Source organism: Hyaena hyaena, unplaced genomic scaffold, assembly GCF_003009895.1.
Source record: "Hyaena hyaena isolate Hyena2069 unplaced genomic scaffold, ASM300989v1 scaffold_76, whole genome shotgun sequence".
Classification (NCBI taxonomy): Eukaryota; Metazoa; Chordata; class Mammalia; order Carnivora; family Hyaenidae; genus Hyaena; species Hyaena hyaena.
The window spans coordinates 3,125,340-3,148,468 of NW_024080709.1; the positions used below are offsets into that span (position 1 = coordinate 3,125,340).

At 50.9% G+C, this 23,129-nt stretch overlaps 1 protein-coding gene across 3 annotated transcripts in view; it reads right to left on the reverse strand.

Annotated features, from left to right (window-relative positions):
• The window catches only part of SNX29 (sorting nexin 29), a 497,164-nt gene that overhangs the window by 145,889 nt on the left and 328,146 nt on the right, over positions 1-23,129 (reverse strand). For all 3 annotated transcript variants that reach the window (XM_039233571.1, XM_039233573.1, XM_039233572.1), the window contains 2 exons: positions 7,901-7,956; positions 4,988-5,069 (listed from right to left, as the gene is read on the reverse strand). In XM_039233571.1, the coding sequence (XP_039089502.1) occupies positions 4,988-5,069; positions 7,901-7,956 (138 nt within the window). The remainder of the gene's footprint in view (positions 1-4,987; positions 5,070-7,900; positions 7,957-23,129) is intronic.

Below are 23,129 nucleotides of genomic sequence, written 5' to 3' on the forward strand. Positions count from 1 at the left end.
TCAAAAGCAAAGATGTAAGTGTTCAGAAGGTAAGTATATTGATGAATTCTTTCATTTCAGTTTACTGCCTGTAATATTTGCTTAAGAAGAAAATAGGCAGGTTGTCTGAAGGTCTCACAGGCCTTCATAAACACTACAGCAGGATATTCAGGATGGTGGACCTCAATCTTCTCTGGAATCGGGGGTGTTTTGGGGAAGAATATCAAACAATGGCTGAGGTATAAACCAGGGGCTAAGAACAAATGCAACTTTATCATATGGAAGTGATAGAAAATCGAGCCCATAGCACCACAGTGTGTTAACAGAGAGGAGGAGAGAGAAATGAAGAAAGCCAGTTAATAAACAGTTTTTCCATATTATGTGCTGCTGTTCAATCACTGCATCTCTGGCAAGTGTCTGCTGGGAACCAGGCGTGAGCAAGGGCCCAAAGTGTAAGAAATACTCATGGACAGAAACCTTCAACTGGGAAGGTCCTGGACACCAATTTTACTTCTGTTCGGAGATTGGCCCGAAAGCGGCCGTTCCTACCAGGGCCGGAGCACACCTCAGCGCCCATCTCAGACTCGGGGGCACAGTGTGGAAACTCTAGGGCTCAAAGGGAAAAACCACTTTTGAGACCTTGCACTCAGCCTTGCCCAGGGAGGGCATGCCTTGCCAGAATGCCTTGTGCAAAACGCAGTCCCAGACCTCTTCCCACCCTATGGACAGTGAAAAAGCACTTGTACCACGTGCAGCAGGTGGGCTATCTCTGCCTCTGGTATTGAGGACCACCCTTCCAGGCCTCGGGCAGGCTCTCCCACCCCAACGTTGCTCAAACGAGTTCTGAAAGAGCCTCCTGGAAACCCATCCACGGCCAGAGCGGCCAACATGGACATCTGCTTGGACAACTTTCCTAAGCCAGACTGTCTCAGCCTGGCTTGCGGACTCGGGGGGCTCAATGGGTAACGTGTCTGGGCCCGGCAGTGGCCCCAGCAACTTCTACAGAGAACTCCCAGCTGCGCTGCAGTGGCCACCTTCTCAGGAATGTGGGTGGCCACCCATGCAGGCCAGGCTCCTCCCTTCAGATTGAAGGCAACTGTGCAAATTGCCTCTTGGATTTTTAAAGAGCTCCACCCTCAGACTCGAAACCTCTGCAAACCAGTACCTTGTGAGAAAGTGCTATTTGGGCTCGAATAACATTACAGACTGTCATGCTTCTCTGTGCCTCTGTTTTCTCATCTATGCGATGGTGAGAGGAGTTTATTCACACTGTGATTTTGAGGACTGTGCCACAGAATGCACACACACCAGTGAGAGGCAGCTGCCGCTACGGTTTCCTGTTAGCATCATCCTCACTGCTGTTTTATCGTCAGCGGTCTGTTCCCTCAGCTCAGCATTTCCCAAACATCACATGTTCACATAACACTGTCCCAAGCTCCGGCTGCTTGCATTATCATTTATTTGGTGTTGTTCTTCAAGCAGACTCTTTCTTCCTTCTTAACTTTATCTTAGAAGAATGCAGGGTGCCTGGGTAGCTCAGTCAGTTAAGCGTCTGATTGGATTTCAGCTCAGGTCGTGGTCTGACAGTTAATGGGTTCAAGCCCTGCATCAGGCTCTGGGCTGACAACATACAGGGTGCTTGGGATCCTCTCTCTCTCTCTCTCTCTCTCTCTCTCTGCCCTTCCCCCAGGCGCCTCCCCTCCCTGCTCCAAATAAACTTAAAAAAAAAAAAAAAGGAAAATGCATCTCTGTGGTAAATGGAAAACAGGATTCTGCGCCCTAACTAGAAGACCAATGTAAAAATAAACACAATAGAAACAAGACAACATGTATGATCAAGCTCAAGTCTGCTCCTTCCTGTCACCGCTGAACAGAATGATTCGAGGGCATGGACGGCACAAGGTCAATACTTGAAGGCTTTCTTCCCCTGGGAATCCTAAACGCTGAAAGAGCTGAAATGTGAGTGGCTTTCTCCCAGCAGGATTTGTTAACATCCAGCCTCTGTCTTTCTAGAACGTGGCTAAGCACGCAGAGCATTACCCTGCTTTCCAGTGCTCCTGGAGACACCGTCTGCCCAAGAGAACTTCCTGCAATGACAGAAATGTCCCGTATCTGTGCTGCCCTGTGCAGCAGCAACCAGCGGCATGTGGCTGTGAAGCACTTAAAATGTGGCTACCGGGCTTGAGCTGAATTTTTAAGTTTATTCTATTTCAGTTCGTTTAAATTTAAACGGCTGGATGTGGCTGGTGGCTGTTGTGTTGGAAAGCCCACATCTACGGAGAAAACTACACATGCCGATCCTTTCATCTTGGCTCTTCCGATGAACCGTTATCTGCTGGAGGGTCTGCCCTTGGCTCCCTATGAGGGGGACATGATGGAACCTGAGGAGGATCTGTCACGGGATGTCACTGGGGACTGTCCACCACATGCTCCAATATTGCTGTATCTAAAGCCCTGTGTGGAAACTTCTCTTAGAGCTCCCTTTGAGGAGCTCACATATTTTCTTCCCATCAGCAATGGTACTATCCAAAATAGCCGCATTTCCATTTTCACCCTGGCTGCCGGGCAGTCCAGAGAAAATTCACAAACCAATGAGAACAGGGGTATAGGATCTCCTGAGGGACTTCCACGATTTCCTTAATGCAAGTATCACCAGTTTACATCTTCCCAGACACTGACATTTCATTTTTTACTTCTATCTTATCATTCTTTTACAGGTGTTCCTCTAGAAATTATCTCCAGTCTTCTGGGGAAATATACTGAACGTGTTTTTTAAACTAAGAAAAATAACGTCCCATGGTACCAGCATTTTCAATGAGCCTCCTTCTTTACGTTATCATTTATGATAAAAACTCTGTAAAAACCTTCCTCAAATGTTTCCAAACATGTTGTATGGATTTTGCTTGTGAGATACTGACCAGAAACACTGTTATCTAAAAGGAGAAAGACAGTTGCATTCAGGAGGTGCTGCCTCAAACCCAACACCAGAGAAGATTTCACGGAGCCCACAGCGGGGGACGAGGCGGTTCTGGCCAGCAGCGGCACCTGGGGGCCACGTCCTCCAGGCATGGATGGGACCACACCCAGAGAAGCTCCAAAGACACGAAGGACAGGGAGCAGCACGAACGCCACTGTGACTGCCGTGGAAACAATCTCTCAGGCAACGGGGCATGCGCCGCATCCCTCTCATTCCATAACGGACTCTCAGACACTGAAAGCTGCCAAATCGCACCCTGGGGTAGGGGGCTGGGGGGAAGAGTCCGACATGAAAGGTCCAGGAAACCTCTCCAGTGGTATCACATTGTAATTTCACTCTAAAATAAAGCCATCTGCCTCACTTTGTTCATCCTCTGGGCAGCACCTCCCAGCTTTCTGATGGCCTCAAAGCAGAACTCAGACACTCACAGAAGAGGGTTTTTGGTGGGTTTGGCATAAAAGGAGAATGAGAACCAAGGAGATGTACATAAATCTGTCCTGTCTAACTCTTTTAAGCCAAAGAGGAGAGCATCATAAACACTCAGATTCTCCAACACCTAATAACACGGTACTTACTAACTGCTGTTGCCCAGCCAAACAAGAAACTGAAAATCATTTTCTGGTGCAAGGTTTCTTCCCAAATCCTTGCCCATCTGTGAGATATCAAGATGTGTGTGTCATACGGATACCCGTTCCTATAAACCACACACTCGCCACCACACCTGTCACCACAGGCCACACAGGGCAAGCATTCTCGAACAGGAGAAACACCAAGATGAGAAAAGAGAGTGTGTCCTGTGTGCCGCATGCTCCTCGCGCCAACAACAGCTTTGCAAGTTAAGCCGCAATAGTATTTCCGTCCTATGCGGGAGCAAAGGGAGATTCACTTAAGGTTACAAAATTTAAACCAGGGCTCCTCTCTTCAAGGTCTGTATTTTTTTTTTTTTTTAACCACCCAGCCTCTGGAGAAAAATATCTTAATAGCTGAGGTCTTCTTCAATCGTCAATTCCCCACTTAAAAAAAAATTAAAAGGTAACAAAACTCAAGGCATTTCACAGAGTTCTTCAGGATTAAGAACAAAAATGTAATGAAAGTTGTCATGACCCAAGAAGACAGAAGCAGGAAGCAGCTACAAGTCAGAGTTGAAAGCAGAGTAGTCCAGGACAGGTGAACACCACGGGCTGGAGATCGGGATCCAAGGTAAGAAAAGTAAAAGACAACAGACAAAAAGATGGTAGGAACGCAGGGTTGAAAGAGACATCGGAAAATCAGAGGAAAGATGGAAAACTGGAGTCCCATGTGTTGGGGATAAACTGTCTCCGAAGCACACAAAGGTCCCTGAGGCCCCACAGCCCAGCCCCAGCCAGCGCTGACCAGCTCTCCCCTGAGGAGGAGGAGACCTCTGCACCTGGGGTTCCATCAGGTAAATGCTGCCCCTTCTTCTGAGCAGAGGGCCCTGGTTTTCATTTGGAGAGGAACTCCTCTCCCTCTGTCAGACATGCCCCACCGCCAGCAGGGGTCACGTCCAAGCCTGGCCAATCTCACAAGTCTGTCGCCCAGCCCAGAGCATCAGGGAGGGCCTCCTTGTCCAAGACAGGCCCGAGAGAGATGCTGCAACCACCCAGACGGGCTAGCGCTGCCCATCACCCCACAGAGAGCCCCAGCCCGAGAAGGACGCCCAAGCAGAGGACACAGCAGACGGCAGCAGGTCTCCGGTCACAGGCCTGGTCACGCCTGGGGCTGCACATACATCCTGACTCTCTGGATGCAACACAAGCTGACAAAGCCTGTTTCGGCTCCCGCTGTCCGAGCTCCCATCTGCAGCGGCCGCACTGACGGGCCTGACTGACAAGGATGCTCCACCCGGGCCCCTCCAGTCTGCATGAAGAAAGGACCCCTTCCTCGGGGAGGCTGGCATCAGGAGGCCGTCAGCGCTCCATCACCGTCACCGAGAGGCAGAGGCACCACAGCACTACGAAAGGTGTCGGTTCTGCCCCAGCAGCGACATCCGGCTGAAAACCAGACGCTCACCTGATACACATGGAAGGCGTTCGCCGCTTTGCCCCGGAGAAACACGGACGGGATCCAGACGTTGATCAGCGCCCGGTTCGATCTGACCGAAAACAAAGATCGAAATTAGGTGATTTCAATTTATAACGAGGAACGGAGGAAACTGTCTTCTCTAAGAGGCATCACACACCAGAATTGATGATAACACCAATCACGTCCATGAGCAAGACAAAGGGCCTGGGTTCACCCCGCCCTTCAAGTTCGCTCTTTAGGGACTTAGTTTAGTCATTGTGTATTTTTTATTTAGATACAGAGTGTGTACTTGGGAATGAGAAATGGACTTCAGTTCTTACAGCTGATTCACTGTGACTCCTCATTTCTCTAAACCTGAGTTTCCTCCTCTGAAAGGAGGGATAACAACTGGAATCCCCCATGCGGCTGTGTGGGGTCATGTGACTTGATGACCACAGGGTACCTGGAGCACCCAGAGGGGTCACACCACCTCCTCACTATGCCCCTCTAGCCCCTGCCCGTCATTTTAAGATCAGACTCCATCAAAGGGCTCAGGAGACCAACATGTGAGGCTATGCAGGCCACAGCTACTTGGGGTGGGGGAGAAAATGGCAGGCTGGGAGACCAGGAACCCAGACACAAACACCAGCCTTGCAACTCTCTGGAAACACTGTGTATGGCTCCCATGAACCAAGATTTATTTATTTATTTATTTTAATTTTAAGGTTTCTTTTTGAGAGAGACAGAGAGCAAGTAGGGGAGGGGCAGAGAGAAAGGGAGACACAGAATCGGAAGCAGGCTCCAGGCTCTGAGCTGTGAGCACAGAGCCCGACATGGGTCTTGAACCCACGGACCGTGAGATCATGACCTGAGCCAAGTTGGATGCTTAACCAACTGAGCCACCCGGGTGTCCCAACCAAGATTTAAATTCGAGGACAAGTCATTTCCTGAGCGCCTACAACGTATGACTTCATGCTTTTACCTAGATTATGTCAGCTAATCGTCACAGGATATTTAAGGGGTCCTTCAAGGGTCGCTTTGGGTAAGTGAGTTCTGCCTCCCGTGAGGACTTGCACCTAACTGTGAGTGGCTGGGGACACACGGCTGCCACCAGCAATCTTCTGCCAGGCTGAAGGCAAGGCCTGCACACAGAAAACTCTGTCTCTCACCTGTGAAGATCGATCCTGATGGGCGTCCCGACGGTCCCTGCGCAGTTCTCAGAGGACCGGAAGGTTCCAGCCCGGGCCTTTACCTAGAGGTGCTCCAGGGCTAACTGCTTTCTCCTGAACTCTCCTCTCTAAGGAGCAGCCCACAAACATGCGCCAGCCTCCTGTGCTTAGATCACCATCGGAGATGACGGGGGAAGAGGCGGTGACCCAGTGGGCTCCCCGTCTCTGGCGTAGAGAGCATTTTAGTTTCACAGACAGATGGCTCTCCTGAAGCAGCATCTCTTCCAAATCCTGAGCGGAGGTGCTGACCTCCTCCAGGGGGCAAAGTAACCCATCACACTCTCAGAACTCCGAGTCCAAATGGCAACTCTGAGCCATGAGGATGGTGTGCACATCTAACGGCACCCCTCCTGTAAAGTTCCTCCAGATGGTTCTAGTGCCTCAAGTGTTCCATTTTCCTCTCTGTTGGGGGAGGGGGAGGGGGAGGCGGGACATGAGGGGACATAACAGCCTGCTTTTCGTTCCCCTCTCTGATTGGTGAGGGTGAGACACCCCCAACTGGCTTCGGCATTTCTTGCTTTCAGAGCATTGACCGTACAGGATGAGAACTGTTTACATGGCCATCTCCCTCCTCGATATTAATTCATTTGTTCATTCTTTTGATGGAGAACGTACAAGGTGTCCGTTGCTACTCTAGGTCCTAGAGATAGAGCAAGGAAGCAGGCAGACCCAGACCCTGACCTCAGGGAGTCAGAGACAGACAAATCCTGCTGTTGAGTAATTCGCTGTGGTCCAAGAACGTACTCTGTAGCATTTCCGTCTATAAGTGGAGGGAGACTTGTTTCTTGGCTAACATATGGTCTGTCCTGGAGAATGTACCAGTACACTTAAGAAGAGGGGAGTCTGGGCGGCCCAGTCAGATGAACGTCTGACTCTTGATTTCGGCTCAGGACATGATCTGATGGTTGGTGGGATGGAGCCCAGAGTCAGCACGGAGCCTGCTTGAGATTCTCTCTCTCCTGGTCTCTGCCCCTCCTCCCCCACTTGTGCACACTCTCTCTTAACCAACATTTAAAAACATATATTAAAAGAAACAAAGAAGAAGAAGAAGGGAAGTGTATTGTGCGCTTGTTGGGCTGAGGAACCATGTAGGAGTACCCAAGCCCCAAAGCAACCAGATTCTGAAACAGTCTGAAGACCAACTAAGTTCTTTAGGAATGTATCATCAGACAGAGTCATATCCAGTAACAAATCACACCCATGCACCAAACCACTGTTGTTTCCAGTAACTCGGGGCTGTGAACTCACATTCCTCCAGGGGACACACAGAAGGAATGAAGTGGGCCAGAGTCGGGCAACAGGGAGAAGGGGGGACTGTGCTAAGTGCAAGAGCACATGCCCTGTGTGGAGGCAGCAACCACTACTCAGCTCTGACTGTGGCCTTGTAGGGATTGGAACCCCCTTTGTTTTTCTTTTTAAAGCAAAATTTAAACTCTTATGTGATCGCTTCCAAGTCTTAAATGTCAGCCAAAAGAATTAATTGTTTTCTAATACCCAAGAAGAGAGTTTACAACATATCTGGAGGCCGGACTCGGGGTGCAGGTGGACAGACTCTCACCTCTACCATAACCAGATCGGCCTGCACAGATTGAAACAGTGATTTCTGTTTCCCCCTGTGGTCTTCTGGGACACAAGCCAAACCGCAGAGTCCTACTTCTAAGGGGCCCCTCGTGAGCAGATGCCATGGACTTACATTTCAAAATCCGACAAACTCTGGTCTTCAGATGTTTGACTCAAATCTCCAGGCACCTGCCATCAGGAGAGGGGAGGAAGGAGAGAGAAAACACATCATGGTTACCATGGTTGGCATAACCACGCAAGAATCCTGCTTCCCAATGATCCTTGGACATATCCTGTTCAGAATGAGGTGAGAAAACAGCTACCGGACAACAAGAAGAGATTTTGTGGAAGGGTAGAGACAGTGTTAGGGTGATAAAAATATGTCACCATGAGGGATCTCAATTATCTTCACAGAAAAAGGACTATTAATTCTATTGAGATAATGGCAGGCCTGTAATATGTAAGCTTGGAGCTATAAAGGCCTCATTAGGATTTGAGATGCAAGATATCAAATGAGCAGAGGAAAAAATCACCATCGTCACCACAATGAACACACAGCTACACCTAGGATGTAAACACACAAGGCCAATGTCTGCCCCCAAATGGCTCAATCCTTCCCCCGTCATGATGCATGAGCAACTGAAGGCAGGACACAGCTGCTGCCCCTGGCTCAGAAGGGCCCCAGGAGAACACGTTTGGTCAAAGAAACTCCATGGCCTGGCACGATGGCAGATATGCCGTAAAGCAGATCACAAAATGGTCAGCACTGGAAGATGTTCAGTAAATGGTGTTGTTATAGTCATGCCCAGGGCATAAGCTTCTGATCGAATCTGAAGTGGCCAGAATTTAAGGATGTGGATGGAAAGCTAGAGAAATGATTGCAAAGGGGGAAGGTGTGGGCTAGGGAGGGAGAGAGCATTTATTTCACACTGCACCTGACAGAGCTTTCCTGTTACCCACCATCTTCATCATTCTTCATAACAATCTGGGGTGGGGGGAGGGAGGCAGCTCCCTACTTCAACAATGAGGAAACAGGCTCAGGGAGGCTGAGACCTTGCCAAGGCCACACATACAGGAAGTGGATCTGAATTCCTATCTGTCCAACTTCAAAGGCTCTTCTGCTACAAACCCTCAGCAAACAGGGAAAACCAGCTACGGGGTGGAAGAAGGTGAGACCTGAGCCCTCTCCAGGGGGCTGGAGACACCAGAAGGCACTCTGTGGATTCTCTCCAAGGCCAGAGGATGCCATGGTTATGGAGCCTACACTCTGGGGCCATGTGGCTCAGGGTGAACCCCAGCCCCAGCTGTTCCTGTCCCTGCAGCCATGAGCAAATCACCTGCCTCCTCTGCATCACACTGTCCTCACCTATATAACAGGTAGGGCGGTCAGAGGACTCAGAGTTCACCTACAGACACAAGGAGCTGATGCCTACCGAGTACGCAGAACAGTGCCTGGGAGGCAGGCCGTTCACAGTAACTGCACACTCTATTAACGGTACAGCCGTTACGGAGAAAAGCTCTATGTTCTGTTACCCTTGACATCAACACAGAATCTGCCCTGCCACCCCACGGAGTTGTCTCCCACCCACCCACGGCAGCCCAGAGGGAGGACACCCAACCCGGGCTCTGGACAGATGTGTGGAGTCAAGTAATCAGAATGGGCTCCACGAGCAGGTTTGGCTAAGAAGCTGCTACTGAGAGATTCCTTCAAACCCAACAAAGAGATACAGGCCTACCCCCACCCTGAGAAAACTTTGGCTTAGAAGGACAAGGAACTCACTGGCCTGGTTGCTGTGGCCCTGCTGTATGGTGACTGTCATTCTTCCTGTGGATGGCTGGGAAGAGAGGTGGTTTCATCTACTAGGGAAGACATGAGGCTACGCTCCAAAATCCCTAGGAACATCCACACCCTCTGACCCACATATCTCACTGCTATGATTCCTCTGGAGGAAATAACCAAATCCATAGACCAAATTTTACATCAAAGATCATTCCTCTTTCCATTGCTTAGCCAAGGTGAAAAAACCATTTTCAAATCACTGAAAGGTCCAACTATAGAGAAATGATTCAAGAAATGATGGCATGTCTGTATGAGATGGTCAGGTTAAGAAAAAATGGGTTACACACACATTCATGAGGGTAGAAGCATGAAAATTGCTCTGGAAAAACATAAAAGAACATTCACAGTGGCTATCACTGATACTACAGTGGGAGTGGGGAGAGAAAGAGGCCGAATTCTCATTTGCTGTATTTCCCCAAAACTAAAATAATCTATCTTTCAAATGAACTGCTTTAGAAAAAAATTTTAAATGTGATTTCGAAGAGCAAAATAGCTTTCGATGTGCGCCATGAAAAGATGTCCAGGAAGGTCAAGTGAAAGCCTAAGCAGGGGCAGGTGGTGGGTCTAATACACCACCTTCAATCCACAAGTGGAGAATTAACTTTGTATTTGTCTGTGTTTGCACTGCAAGTGTTAGCAGGGAAATTTAAGACACCTAGAAAGGGAGCACACAGTGGCCGCCAGGGCATGGGAATGGGGGCCCAGGCAGCCGGTGTAGGACACTGAAAATGAGGCTATTTTGGGGCGCCTGAGTGGCCCAGGCGGTTAGACATCTGGCTCTTGATTTGGGCTCAGGTCATGACCTCATGGTACATGAGATCAAGCCCCATGTCAGGTCAGCTTGGGATTCTCTCTTCCTCTCCACCTGCCCCTCCCCTACTCACATGTTCTGTTCTCTCTCTAAATAAATAAACAGTTTAGAAAAAAGAAAATGAGGGGCGCCTGGGTGGCTCAGTCAGCTAAGCATCCGACTTTGGCTTGGGTCATGATCTCATGGTTCATGGGCTCGAGCCCCGTATCTGCTGGAAGCACAGAGTCCACCTCGGATCCTGTCTCCCTCTCTCTACTTCCCCCGAGCACTTTTACTTGCGCTCTCAAAAATAAATAATTTAAAAGAACATTTAAAAAAAGAAAATTAGTTTATTAAACATCTTTTATATAATTTGAGTTTTGAAATAACGTACTGCCAATTAAACATTTAAATAAAAATGTATTATCCCACCAGAAGAATGTTTCTGATAAATTTTTAATGGCATAGTAAACCACTCCTTGCCTCTATTTCATAAAAAGCTGCCTGGAGCTGCAAATTCTTAAGCATGACTTAGGACGTCCGTGTATCAGGAAGGTCAGAATGAAACGAGGGGAAAGAGGTCACTGGGACACTGGGGGAACAAGGTGAGGTCACACGGATTTGCTGTATGTATTTGCACTTCTCTGGGCTTTCTACAATCAGAGCACATTACTCACGTAACCACAGACACACACTTAGTACGCGTTAAGTGTCTCTCATATAACCGTGTAAAGGAAATAAAATACTCTTTCCAATTCCCACCCCACCCCCTGCAAAAGGCATGTGGCTGAAATGCAGAAAGCTAGCGGGAAGTAGAGACTCTGCCTTCAAACGCTCTGGAGTCCGGGGTGGAGAAGGACCAGGGGAGGCTCTGAAGGGCCCCCTCCGTGCAGACACCACTCCCCACGGAACCCCGTGGACACGGCCAGGACTCCCCCTTGGCAGCAGGGTCTGGGGAAGGTTCTTCGGGCCTGATAGGAGAAGCAGGTAAGCACGCTGGGGGAGGGAGTCCCAGACCAGCAAGAGCCCCGCCGCACCACGCGCACCACGATGCCAGCTTCCCATCAGCCTGGTTTCAGGCTGGAGGCGAGCACAGCTCAGGCCCGGGCGGCTGCGTCCGCAAAGGGAAGGTTCTGACAGAGAGACCTTAAAAGCTGAAGGGGAAGGAGGCCAGAAGGACTCCGGTGAAAGTGAAGGTGAGGGTGTTAAGATAGACGTCCCTTTACAACGCTAAGAACAAAGAAGCAATTCTCAGAAGGCAGTGGTTTTCTTCACAGATAAGTTAACTCTCAGGGGTGCTAATTTTTAAGGAACATTTTGGACAATAGACCTAAGAAGCCGGGAGGTGTTAAGCCCTTCGGAATCAGGAGCTTTGCTTCTAATTATGCCCGGAGACATTTACGTGTCTCTGGGAGTTCGGGGACTCTGGCTAGAAAACAGTCAACTGCCCGGCCTCCGCGGAGCGTGGCTCGCCTCAGGTCATGCCCAGCAGCACCCGCGGGCTGGCAACGGGCGCCCCTACTTACCCGACACCTTAACATCCTGTCTTCTTGGGCTGTGTGCCCGGACTGATACCAGACATCATCTGTGGCTTACAGGCCTCATCCAGAAAGCGGATTTTACTCCACAGTCTGGCAACGAAAAAAGTGCGGGGCAAGGGACATCTGGCAAGAAAAGTCAGCTTTCTTTTGACCCGGGCCACAAACATCCCTTGTTACCGCCCAAAGCTACGAGTCAATCCTGGTCGAACGCACCTCTGGGATAGAGCCTGTGCTTGGTTCACCCTCAACAGCGGCATAAAGCAGGTGATCAGCAGCAGGGACGTCCTCATTCACTTGTCCCTGGCCCTGCAGAAAAGGCAGGACCCATCTGGCCTGTGGTCTGGGGACTCAGGTGGCAGCACATGGGTGTGGGAAAGGCATAGGCCGTTCCTGGAGAAACAGCAGCCAGAATTCCCGGATCCTCCTGGCCCAACACCCCAGATGCTGCACACACATGGATGGGGGGAGGGAGTGGGGGGGACAGAGGATCCGCTTCCGCGCTATGTTAGCAAGGAAGCTTCCCCAGCCTCTCCCGACTCCACATTTCCTGGGCTGCTTGGGGACCGAGGAGCAGAGACAGGCCAGCTCACCGTAGCCCCTCACAGTTGGACCAAAATGGAATTCAGACACTGGTTCACCCTGGTGTTTTGACTTGGAATTCCTCAGACCTAGCATAAGGGCTCAAAGAACAGACTTTGCCAAATAGAGTAACAAATGTAGTGAGTAAGTGCTTATTTAAACAGGAAGAGAAGGAAGGATGAAAAGAGGGAAGAGCTCATCAGGCAACTGCCAGAGCCACAGGAAAAACTCTTCCCTCCTCCTACTTTCAGAGTCAAGATCCAAGCAGGGGCAGCCAAAGTGCACAGAGAACTCTCATTGTGCTTGGAGCTTCCCTCATGTCCAGTCCTGAGGGGCTGCAAACAGAGACACACACACCCTTCCCCCCTACCCTTCCACCCCCGCCAAGCACCATCAAAGCTTCCTGCCGTACAAAGTGCTTTCACATCAAAATCTTCCCAGATCCTCATCAGAGCCCTGTGGGCACAGGGGTCACCCCACTCCACGGGCAAGGACAAGGAGACTCGGCGTGAATAAACAAAAGAAACAGCCGCCAGGAGGCTGGCATCAACCGTGACTGACCACGCCATCTTGGACGTGCAGCTCGGCTGAGCCCCAGACAACAGCCTATCATGTAGCAAAACCACTCAGTCAACCCACAGAACCAGGGAACAGAAGGAAATGGTTGTGTTTTCACGTCATCACGTTTTGAGGTTGTTTGACATACAGCAATGAGTAGCTAGTTAGTGGCTGAGGAGGGAGTCAAAGGGAGGTGGTCTGGCTCCAGAGTTTGACCTTCTTACCACTAAGTTACACTGCCTCCCACTACAAAATGCCCAGTCTTTGCATTCTGCTTCTGCACACAGAAAGGCCCAGAAGATGGAGTACCCCAGATTCACACAAGAGAGCCTCTGCTAGTGCAGAGACCACGGATGGAGTGAAGAAGGTCTGGAAGGACTCAATCCCTCAAGAGGAGACGTGCACAAGTGTACACATGAGTCTAAGATCCCAAGCCTTTCTAAAAGCCTGTTTTCTCTGAATCTACAGGGTGATTTCTGGTAGCACCAGGCCTGGAGGAACAAGGCATAGACCTGACCCAGTCCCAAGGGGCTGGCGCTCTCCGCCCACCCCCCCGCCCCGGGAAAGCCCAGGTCTTTTCCCCTCTTTGGACACACACATCAGCCCTACAGAGTCTGAGCAGAACGGATCAAGTCAATGGACCAACAAAAAACTGGCTGTTCTGACTGCTAGAGCAGCCACTTGGCTTCAATAAGCCCCGGTTGCTTCCTCAACTACCCCATGACAACCCATCTCTGAGGGCCCTATTAAAAAGAATTAACAAAGATGGGAAGGGCCACCCAACATGTGTTGAATGCCTACTATGTGCCAGTGTATTCCCATGTGTAATCCTCAGATAACGTGTGGAGCAAGTAACATCTCAAGTCATGTCCCCCTAACCCCTTCGCCCAACCTGTCTGTACACCCTTCCAGACTCAGCTAAAACGTGCACTCCAGGGAGACCTCTGCCCAGACCACAGAAACTAAACACGTCTCTGCAGCTGCCTCGATGGTTCACTCTACGCAGCTGGCCACGACTCCATCCCGGTTAGTCTATGTACCAGTCCCTCTCGCAAGCTGGGGGACACGTGCACCGTGTGTCACAGCATCCTTGCCCAGCACCTGGCACATCATGGACGCTCAATTAGTATTTGTGACTGACAAGATGAAGAATAACATGAGCTGTCTTTCCACACTGAAATGTCTATTTTTAAACCGCTTCGAAGCAAATTTGCAATCCTCATGCATGATCAGGATACCTTAGTTTGGAGTTAAGAAAAACTGAAGGAAGAGAACTGTATTCTCTCCCTTCTAATTACACGGCTTTCAGATTTACTGTTCAAAAGAAAAGCAAAAGGCAGACATTAATGGAGCAGCAAACTGGTGTCCCCATCACAAAATGACACCCATGATTTATGTTTTCCACCGTCTGTTTCTCCGTCATCGATCTTCTCAAATAGCCTTCCCTTAAACAATTAGCTCTCACTTTGTGCTGCCAAACACAACACCTTCCCAGCCCACCTGAACACCCCCCCCCCCCCCCCCCCCGGCTCTCTCATCTCCTTTAATAAGGAACGAGATGTGCCAGGCCACGGCTGCCCTCCGGCGTGACTGGCCAAGCCAGAGGACAGACAGGCTCAGGCCTGCACTTTCAGTACAAAGTCGGCTGGGGCTTCCCGGGCCCACAGGAGGCAGCCAGGCTGGGTCTTGGCCACTTTCAGACTTCTAGGTTTATCTATTCATTTGTTCTTTTGTTTTACAAACAATTAGAGGCATTCCTGTAGTTTAAAAGTGAGCTGAGGTCAAAGATGCTCCGTGGGGAGTAAAGAACTGGCAGTAAAGAGCTTTTGAGAGCTTTTTATGCTCTCCTCCGGGAAAACCTTGGATGCTTGAACAAATTCAGACTATTACATTTCTGTGATTTAGGTGTTGATGTGTCTGCTTCTCCCAAATGACTATGAGGGTCTCAAGGACAATATTCCCAGAGCCCGTCCTGGTACCAGGCACTTAGTAATTGCTCAATCAATGTTCCCTTTGGATAGAAAGATGAACATATACAGAAATGGATAGGGGCATCTGGGTGGCTCAGGTGGTTAAGCCCCCAACTCTTGATTTTGGATCAGGTCATGATTTCATGGTTCATGAGACAGAGCCCTGCAACAGGCTCTATACTGACAGCGTAGGGCCTGCTTGCGATTCTCCCTTTTTCTCTCTCCCCCTCCCCTGCTTGTACGCTCTCTCTCAAAATAAATGAACGTTAAAAACGAAAAAAGAAATGGATAGATGGGTAAACGCATGGGTGGAGATCAGGAATTTCAGCAAGGGGGCATGAGAAAAGTATCCAGTTAACTAAGAATGGACAACTAGTTTCTCTCCAAATAATAAAGATGCGTGAATAACGTATGTACGCTCACCTGTACAAGGACGTACACTGCAACACCATTTATGGCAGTAAGAGCCAGGGAACTGGTAACGATACACAAGAAATGACCTCTAGGATGTAATGGCAAGTGACAAAAGCAAAGACACAAGACCACGGGTCAGGTAAGGTACTGTTTCCATCAAGGACTGGGGAGACAGACATGCATCCCTGCTTCTGCATCTGCATTAACCATTTCCACAAAGACACACAAGAAACAGCCAACCGTGGATACCTTTATAGGAAAGGCACTGAAAAGGAAAGGTGGGAGGAAGACAGTGTTATTTTTTTACTGTACAACTTTGTACCTTATCAATTTTTACTACACACAGAAGTTACCCTCTCAAAAGATACATGTAACAACCTTGACATTTTATCTTAGCTTTTATTCACTTTTTTTACTTTGAGAGAGAGTGACCAAGCGGTGGAGGGGTAGATAAGAGGGAGAGAGACAACCTTAGGCAGCTCAGTAAGGAGCCGACACGAGGTTCGATCCCACGACCTTGGTATCATGACCTCAGCCAAAATCAAGAGTTGGATGCCTAAACGACTAAGCCATCCAGGGGCCCCATAACCTTGAGATTTTAAAAGTATTCTGTCTATGATGGAGGGAAACAAGACAGTGACTATGTCTGAGGTCGGGGTGTAGGGACGGACCAGGAAGGAGCATCAGGAACATTTGGGGTGACAGCAAAGTTCTGTGCCACATAAGTGTATTCAACTGTTAGAACTCAGGGAACATACAGTGAAGATGTGTGCATTTCACTCTCTGCAAACTTTCCATCAAAAGATTTTTTTAAGAAGAAACACTGAACTCAAGTCAAGGATATCTTCACAAAAGTCTTTTGGAAGAAATATATACCAATATCCGGAATTTAATTTGAAATTCTTTTTAAAAAATTTTTTTTAATATTTATTTTTGAAAGAGAGAGCACAAGTGAAGGAGGGGCAGAGAGAGGGAGACATAGAATCCGAAGCAGCTTCCAGACTCTGAGCTGTCAGTCAGCAAAGAGCCTGATGTGGGGCTCAAACCCGTAAGTTGTGAGGTCATGACCTGAGCCAAAGTTAGAAGCTTAACTGACTGAGCCACCCAGGCACTCATGAAATGCATTTTCAAAAAGATGAACTGATGGGGTATAAGGGAGAGAAAGGGATGGATGGAGGGATGGAAGATGAAAGTGTAGCCCACTGTTAATGGTGGAGTCTACGTGATGAGTATAGAGGTGCTCACGGTGAAATTCTGTAACATAAGGGTTTTAAAGTTTTCTAATAGAATGTTTGGAAAACACAAGCTTTGGTCAACCACACAGAACAACTGAATTACCTTTCTAGTCTCTGCAGAGAGAATGACATGATACTGCAGTCTTAGAAAGAGGCTATCAGAGTTTCCAGCTTAAAAATGTTGGAGAGAAAGTATTACAGAAGTGTGTTAAATGGTTATTAAAACTACTTTGTTTTTCTGGATTCTGAGACATTAGTGGTATTTATCACCTATTTAAAGGTGGATACGTGTATTTATCAATTTTTTTTTTAAAGGACTGGACTGGGGTACCTGGGTGGCTCAGCTGGTTAAGTGTCCGACTCTTGATTTCAGCTCAGGTCATGATCTCACGGTTCATCGGATCGAATCCCACACCCACCTCTGTGCTGACGGTATGGCGCTTGCTTGGGATTCTCTCCCCCTCTCCATGCCCCTCTCCTGCTTGAGTGTGTGTGTGCATGTGCACACCTGCTCTCTCAAAACAAATCAACTGTAAAAGAAAAGAAACGGCTGGGTGGGGACATGTGTCTGCTGGGATGGAGCTGAGATCCCTCGTGGCCTAGAACAGCCACTACCCTTCTCTGAGCCCCCCTTCCTCGTGCAGAATGGGGCAAAGCGGCTGCCCCGTGGGGCTGCTGGGAGGGTTCAAAAGGCCCCTGCAGGACCTACCCCACCCCGCATCTGCTGGAGAACAGGCGCCCGCTAAGCAGTAGGCGCCCCCATCATTCATGGGTGGAGTTCAAGGGGCTGCACAGACAGAAGGTCAGGGCCCAGCAGACCTCACCCACGAGCGAAGGGCCAACAGCCCCACTGCACAGGCACACACGCCCGCCAGCCGCCGAGATGTGTGGCCCACCAATTCACGTGGAGTTCCTTTTTAGGGCCGGACACTGGTACCAGGGAGGCGGCAGCCGGGAGGGACCAAGCCCAGGGCTCACATACCCTACAATTCCCCAGGGGAGGCGGTCTTCAGAGAACCCATCAACGCCCTAAGGTGTCCGGGTCCATGCAGAAGAAAAGGGAGCACTAAGGCTTCCGGGCGGGGGAAGGGCAGAGCGGCTGGAGGGGAGGCTGAAGCAGAAGGAAAACGGCAGGACTCTGGTCCTGGCTCAGGCAGCGAGGACCCCCGAAGGGAGGGAAGCAGGGGAAGCCTGGAGGCCTCTGCACGTGCTTCCCCCTCATCCCGACCGTGCGCACGTCGTCGTCGGTCACCCTCTCTGCCCCTCCATCGACAGAGTGCTGCGAGGCTCACCCGTGAGAAAGTACAAAGCAACCAGTGCCTACAGCTTCTCTGGGCTTACTTACTAAGACATAGAGGAACTCTGCAGAACCCTCAGCAAGCTCCAGCGAAAGACGTAGGCCCATCAAAACGGGCTGGGAGCACCAAGGACTCCCAGCTCACGCCTGCTGCAGAGGAGGGCGCTGAGGCCCGAGGAGGGAACAGACTCTCCGCTGCAGGCTCCTACCACCGCACAGCGTGTCGGGGCGGGGGAGGTGCTCACCTGCCCCCCACAGGTTCCCAGCTTTCTAGTAGCCGAGCCCCTCCCCCAGGCCCTCTGCAGGAGAAAGTTCCACTTTGATCCAACCCCCACTTCCCATTTCTAAAGAAGAAATCCTCTTAAACAAAGAGTTATAAAAGCATGATTTCTTTTCCAGAAGAAAAATGTTTAAAAGGAATGTTTATAAGAAACTGCCTTATTCACTCTCATTTCATGCTTACCTTTCCCTGAGCAACCAGAGAAATCAAGGCACAGACCAACCAGGAGATGCCTAAGAAAAGTGTACGGTTTGTGCCCACACAAGCATCCAAAGCCACCCTCGCTAGAACCGTGGGTAAGTGGGGTATGCACGCAGGACTTCCCCAAGCACATTGCAGACACGACTGCAATGGTCACGTAGAGCCCAGCAGGGGCCACCGAGCAGCACTGGAGAGCAGGAACAGGTCTCGTGGGTGTCAGAGTGACAGAGCAGCTCAGTATCGCCCAGCAGAGGGTACATCTGGTTGAACCTGCCGGAGACCTCAGACTACAGGACAACACAAGGTTCCTGCCCCATCTATCACCTCCGACACCATCTCCTGGCAAACAGCACACCCCCCCCCGAGTGTGCAAGGGTAGGCGTGTCACTGGGGCAACCCTCCCGGGCAGAGACCATGGCGCATTCACGTTGCCAATTCCAGCCTGAAACCCAGGACCTCCCTGGATGTCAGATGGGGGGCTGGCAGACCATGGCCCGTGGGTCAATTCCAGCCGGCTCTGGTAGATAAGTTCTCGCTGGAACACAGTGATGCTCCCAAAACACTTATCATCTGCGGCAGCCTTCACGTTACATCCACAAAGTCAAGTACAGTGACAGAAACAGTACGGCCTCCCCCCTTCCTAAAGCACATACTATCTGGACGTTTACAGAGAAACTTGGCCAACTCCTGCTCCAATAGATGATCAACAGCCAGAGAAAAACTACTGGTAATTTCACGGCAACACTCAACTCTTCTGGGTGGGGAAGAACCAATGTTCAATTTCCACAGTGCAATGAGAGGACTTTCAGAGACCAAAGAATGAAACGAGGCCCCAGATCATGCCAGAGAGGACTGATGATAAGTGGCATTTAAAGATCCAGTCACTTGCTCACTTTCATCCACGAAACGGCCAGAGCAAGCTCTCCGTAGGACCAGCATCCCACATCCTGCCAGACGCTCAGAGAGGCTGAGCGACGTGCCCGCGGTCACAGCGAGAACTCAAAGCCAGGTTTGGCTGAAGCCCAGGCCACGTTCTTTGCACCACACCTGCTGCCTCTCCACCCAGAAACGCGGGCCCAGCACAAGAATCCAGGCTCATCTCTGAGGAAGGAACCCGTAAGACTGAGCGCTCCTGAAAGGCGGCTTCTCATTAGGGGCAATGAAGACGCTCGGGTCGGGTCGTTAGAGCACTGCCACGCCCGGGCGGGTTGCCACTAACAACACATATGGATGGTAATTTTACTGTCACGAGGGCAGTAACCGCATCTGCACATTAGCAGGCACTGCTCATTTTCCAGAAGAGTGAACTGGCTCTGGAGCGTTTTAATCTCCTCCGGGGGTTTAATTCCTACTGCTCACAAGTACGAAAGCCACGCCCGGACGCCGCTTTGGGCACCTGGGGCAGGGGCAGAGAGGAGTCTGCTTCTCAGGACGCTCTGTCCCGATAGTTTTGGCTGGGGAAGGACACAGGGTCTGGTGCCTCAAGGTCAGGTAGACCTGGGTCTCACCACTTATTAACCAAGAATCCTTGTGCCTTGGTTTCCTGGTCTGTGAAATGGAGCCAGCCCTCACGAGCTTGTCATGTCTGCAAGCTGTCCAGCGCAAACCCCCGCCCAGCTCTGCCTAAGTAATGAGCACTCAGTAAGGGCCACTCCTCACCCTCTCTCCCCTCCCCCCGCTGAGACACTAATGGGAAGGCAGATGCAGGCCCCGCTGGCCCACTGGGGAGGCCTGGATGCTACAGCAAGCTCTCGGCTTTCTCCCAGCTCCCTGCATTTTCTAGACACGGCCCGCTTTCCACACGGTGCCAGAGATTCAAGGACTGAACTTGGCCTCTATCGGTCAGAGCAGAAACCCAGCCGCTGCTCCGTCTTCTTTGCCCTGTCCTCTCTTCTGGAATAAAGGCTTTTTATTTTCTTTCTCACCCTTCACCTCTTTTCTTATTTACACAGAGCTGGCACCCGCATTTGCCACACGTTTGGGAACAACTTATCCCAGGCTACCAACGTATCCGTGGATTTTCTGTTCCTTATCGTTTCAAGGCTTCTGTTGGTTTTAAGGCAGACCCCGACCTCCTGAATGGCGTTTTACCAGGGACCCCGACCGGACAGCCATCTGGTGGCTGCAGGCTGAGGGACCCAGGGCAGAACAGAGGGCACGGACGGGCCAGCCAGCTGCCGGCAGCCGCCAGGGACATCAAGGCAGGCTCCGCCCTGGAGCCCCCAGACAGAGGCAGGCCCTGCTGGCGCCCACACTTGGACTTGCGACTTCTGGCCTCCGCGGCTGTGAGACCATGGATTTGTGTTGTGCTGTGAACCACCAGACGTGCGGTCATTTGTGGTGCTCCCCCCTCTTGCTCCATACGAGGCCCTGTCATGCCTGCATTTTACGCACAGGTGGGGACGCAGACTCCAAGGTGACCCGACTTGCTTCAGGGTGCAGGGCTGCTGGGAAAGTAACCAGGCTGTGTGGGGTCTGGAACCCACACCAGGATAGGGCACTGCCCCCAGAGAGCATGCCCACACCCCAGCGTCTCCACCCCGCCTTTCCCATCGGTAAGGCAGGCAGGTGCTACCTCCCCGCCAGGCCTACGACACAATCAGTGAGAGAAATTACATATGGGTGTGTTGCACACAGGAGGCACTTGGGAAGTAGCTCAACGAAGGAGTTAAGGAGGGGTCACAGTGTCACTCACCGGTAGGGACGTTCGTTTCCACAGACGGGGGTGGGGCTGGCTGGCAGACATGTCCTTCCAGGAGGAACATGGGGACCACAGGGGCGAATCGTACCCTGAGTTCGCTCACCTACCCTGTTCCACTGTACTATCAGCTCTTGGGAAGGCCGGGTAGGTGGAGGGTAAATAAAACCCACAGAGCGAGCAGCCTTTGGAGATGCAGTCTGCAGGACTCAAAGATTATGACACTGAGAGAAGAAATCGAGAAAGAATTCTTGGAGCTCAGCTCTCTCTCCTCAGACACTAAAACAGCACATTCCAGAAAGTGCCTCCTGCACAACTTGCACTGCGATGCTCAACACTGAACACTGGCAATAACTCTAAGACAGCACCTTCTGGAAGTACCCGCCCCACTGCCCCCAAACCAGAGCCTCCCACAACTAGCTGGACAAGGGGCTCATCACCACTGGGCAGTACCCACTGGCTGGCACAGAGACCGAGGAAGCCAATCACCAAAACCCTCCATTAGAGTCCCAAACTGTTAGCCATGGAGATCAGACACAAGACAGAGCCCTGCCAGGGAGAAGTCCGCCTGATTTCCAATCTGCCATTAATAAGCAGTAAATAATGAAGTCCGGCTAATTAAAGACACCAGGCACAGTGTCATTTAACAGCCGTTGTATGATCACATCTCCCAGCAGGGGACGTTTCCTCAACCCTTTGAAATGGGCAAGTTTTTGAGACGATGTTTCTAGAACCAAGTCAAAGCAGCAGGAGCGTACAGTCCTGGACCCACAGCCGGCTCCCCACTCGGTTTCTCACGTGCCCAGCAGCAGCAGGGAACTCACTTCACTACTCTGAGCTTGTTTTTCCCCCAGGGAAAGGGAGGGGTGAGATACGGGTGTAGACTCTGGCTGTCCGCTGCCCGGCATCCCTTCCCCTCCTGGGAAATCACCTTACAAGGGATCTATGTGGCAAACATCCTATGCCTTGACCCCAGAATAGGCACAGAACCCCTTAGGTCAGACAACACATCCTGTCTGTGTGGCCCTAGTGACTGGCTCAACACTGGCCCAGGACAAAGCTGGTTTGATCAGAGCAGCGTTGTATTCTTTCTCTTGACCATGACGGGTAGGGGTGGGCAGCCTGGCACTACTCGTCACCAAGCGCTGAACTTGTCAGTTATCCAGCAAAATTCCTTGTTTGCTGAACCTGCTTTAGCTTCGGTTCTGTGCTTCTCTCCCTGAAAACACCCTAATCGATACAGAAACAACACCCTCCCCCGCCCCTGCCCTCAGCTCCAGCATTTACTGTATTCTCTGTGGTTCCCTACGAAGGTCAAGTCCTGAACATGAAAACCCAAAGGAGATCCCTCCGTCTCCTGCTGCCAAGGTGAGACTGTGAGCGATCCGAGGACACAGACCCTGTCGGTCTTCCCTAACCCCCAGTTCAGAGCACAGCCCTGGGAACTCAGGAACCCGAGAACCTCACGACACAGGCACTGGAGGAAAAGATCACGAAGACAAAGAAAGGCTCATTAGCCGGGGGCCCCTAGGTAAGGCTGACCTGTCTGCTCAGCATCAGGACCACGGCCATAACCATAGCATCACTGCTCACGAGTGCTAACTAGACACCAGGCTCTAGAGCTCTGCACATGCCCTCTGCTGGAACCCTCACAGCCACCCTGAGAAGTGCCCCCTGCAGAAGTCAGCAAGGCCACCCACGACCGCTCTCTCCCGATGCCGTCGAGGCTGCCCTCCCTTGCCACCTGCAGTGAGATGCGTCCGTGGGCCACGATCTGCCAATGAAGAGAGAAGTGACGTGGGCCCCACCTGGGTGGAAGCCCTGAGCCAGAGTGTGAGCACCTGGCCAGCCTCTTTCCCTCTCTATGGTCTGGGTGTGAAGATGGTGACGATGTAGGAGCCCAGCCAACTGTGAGGATGTGGAGCATGACTGAGACGGAAACCTTTGTGTTTTCTGTAC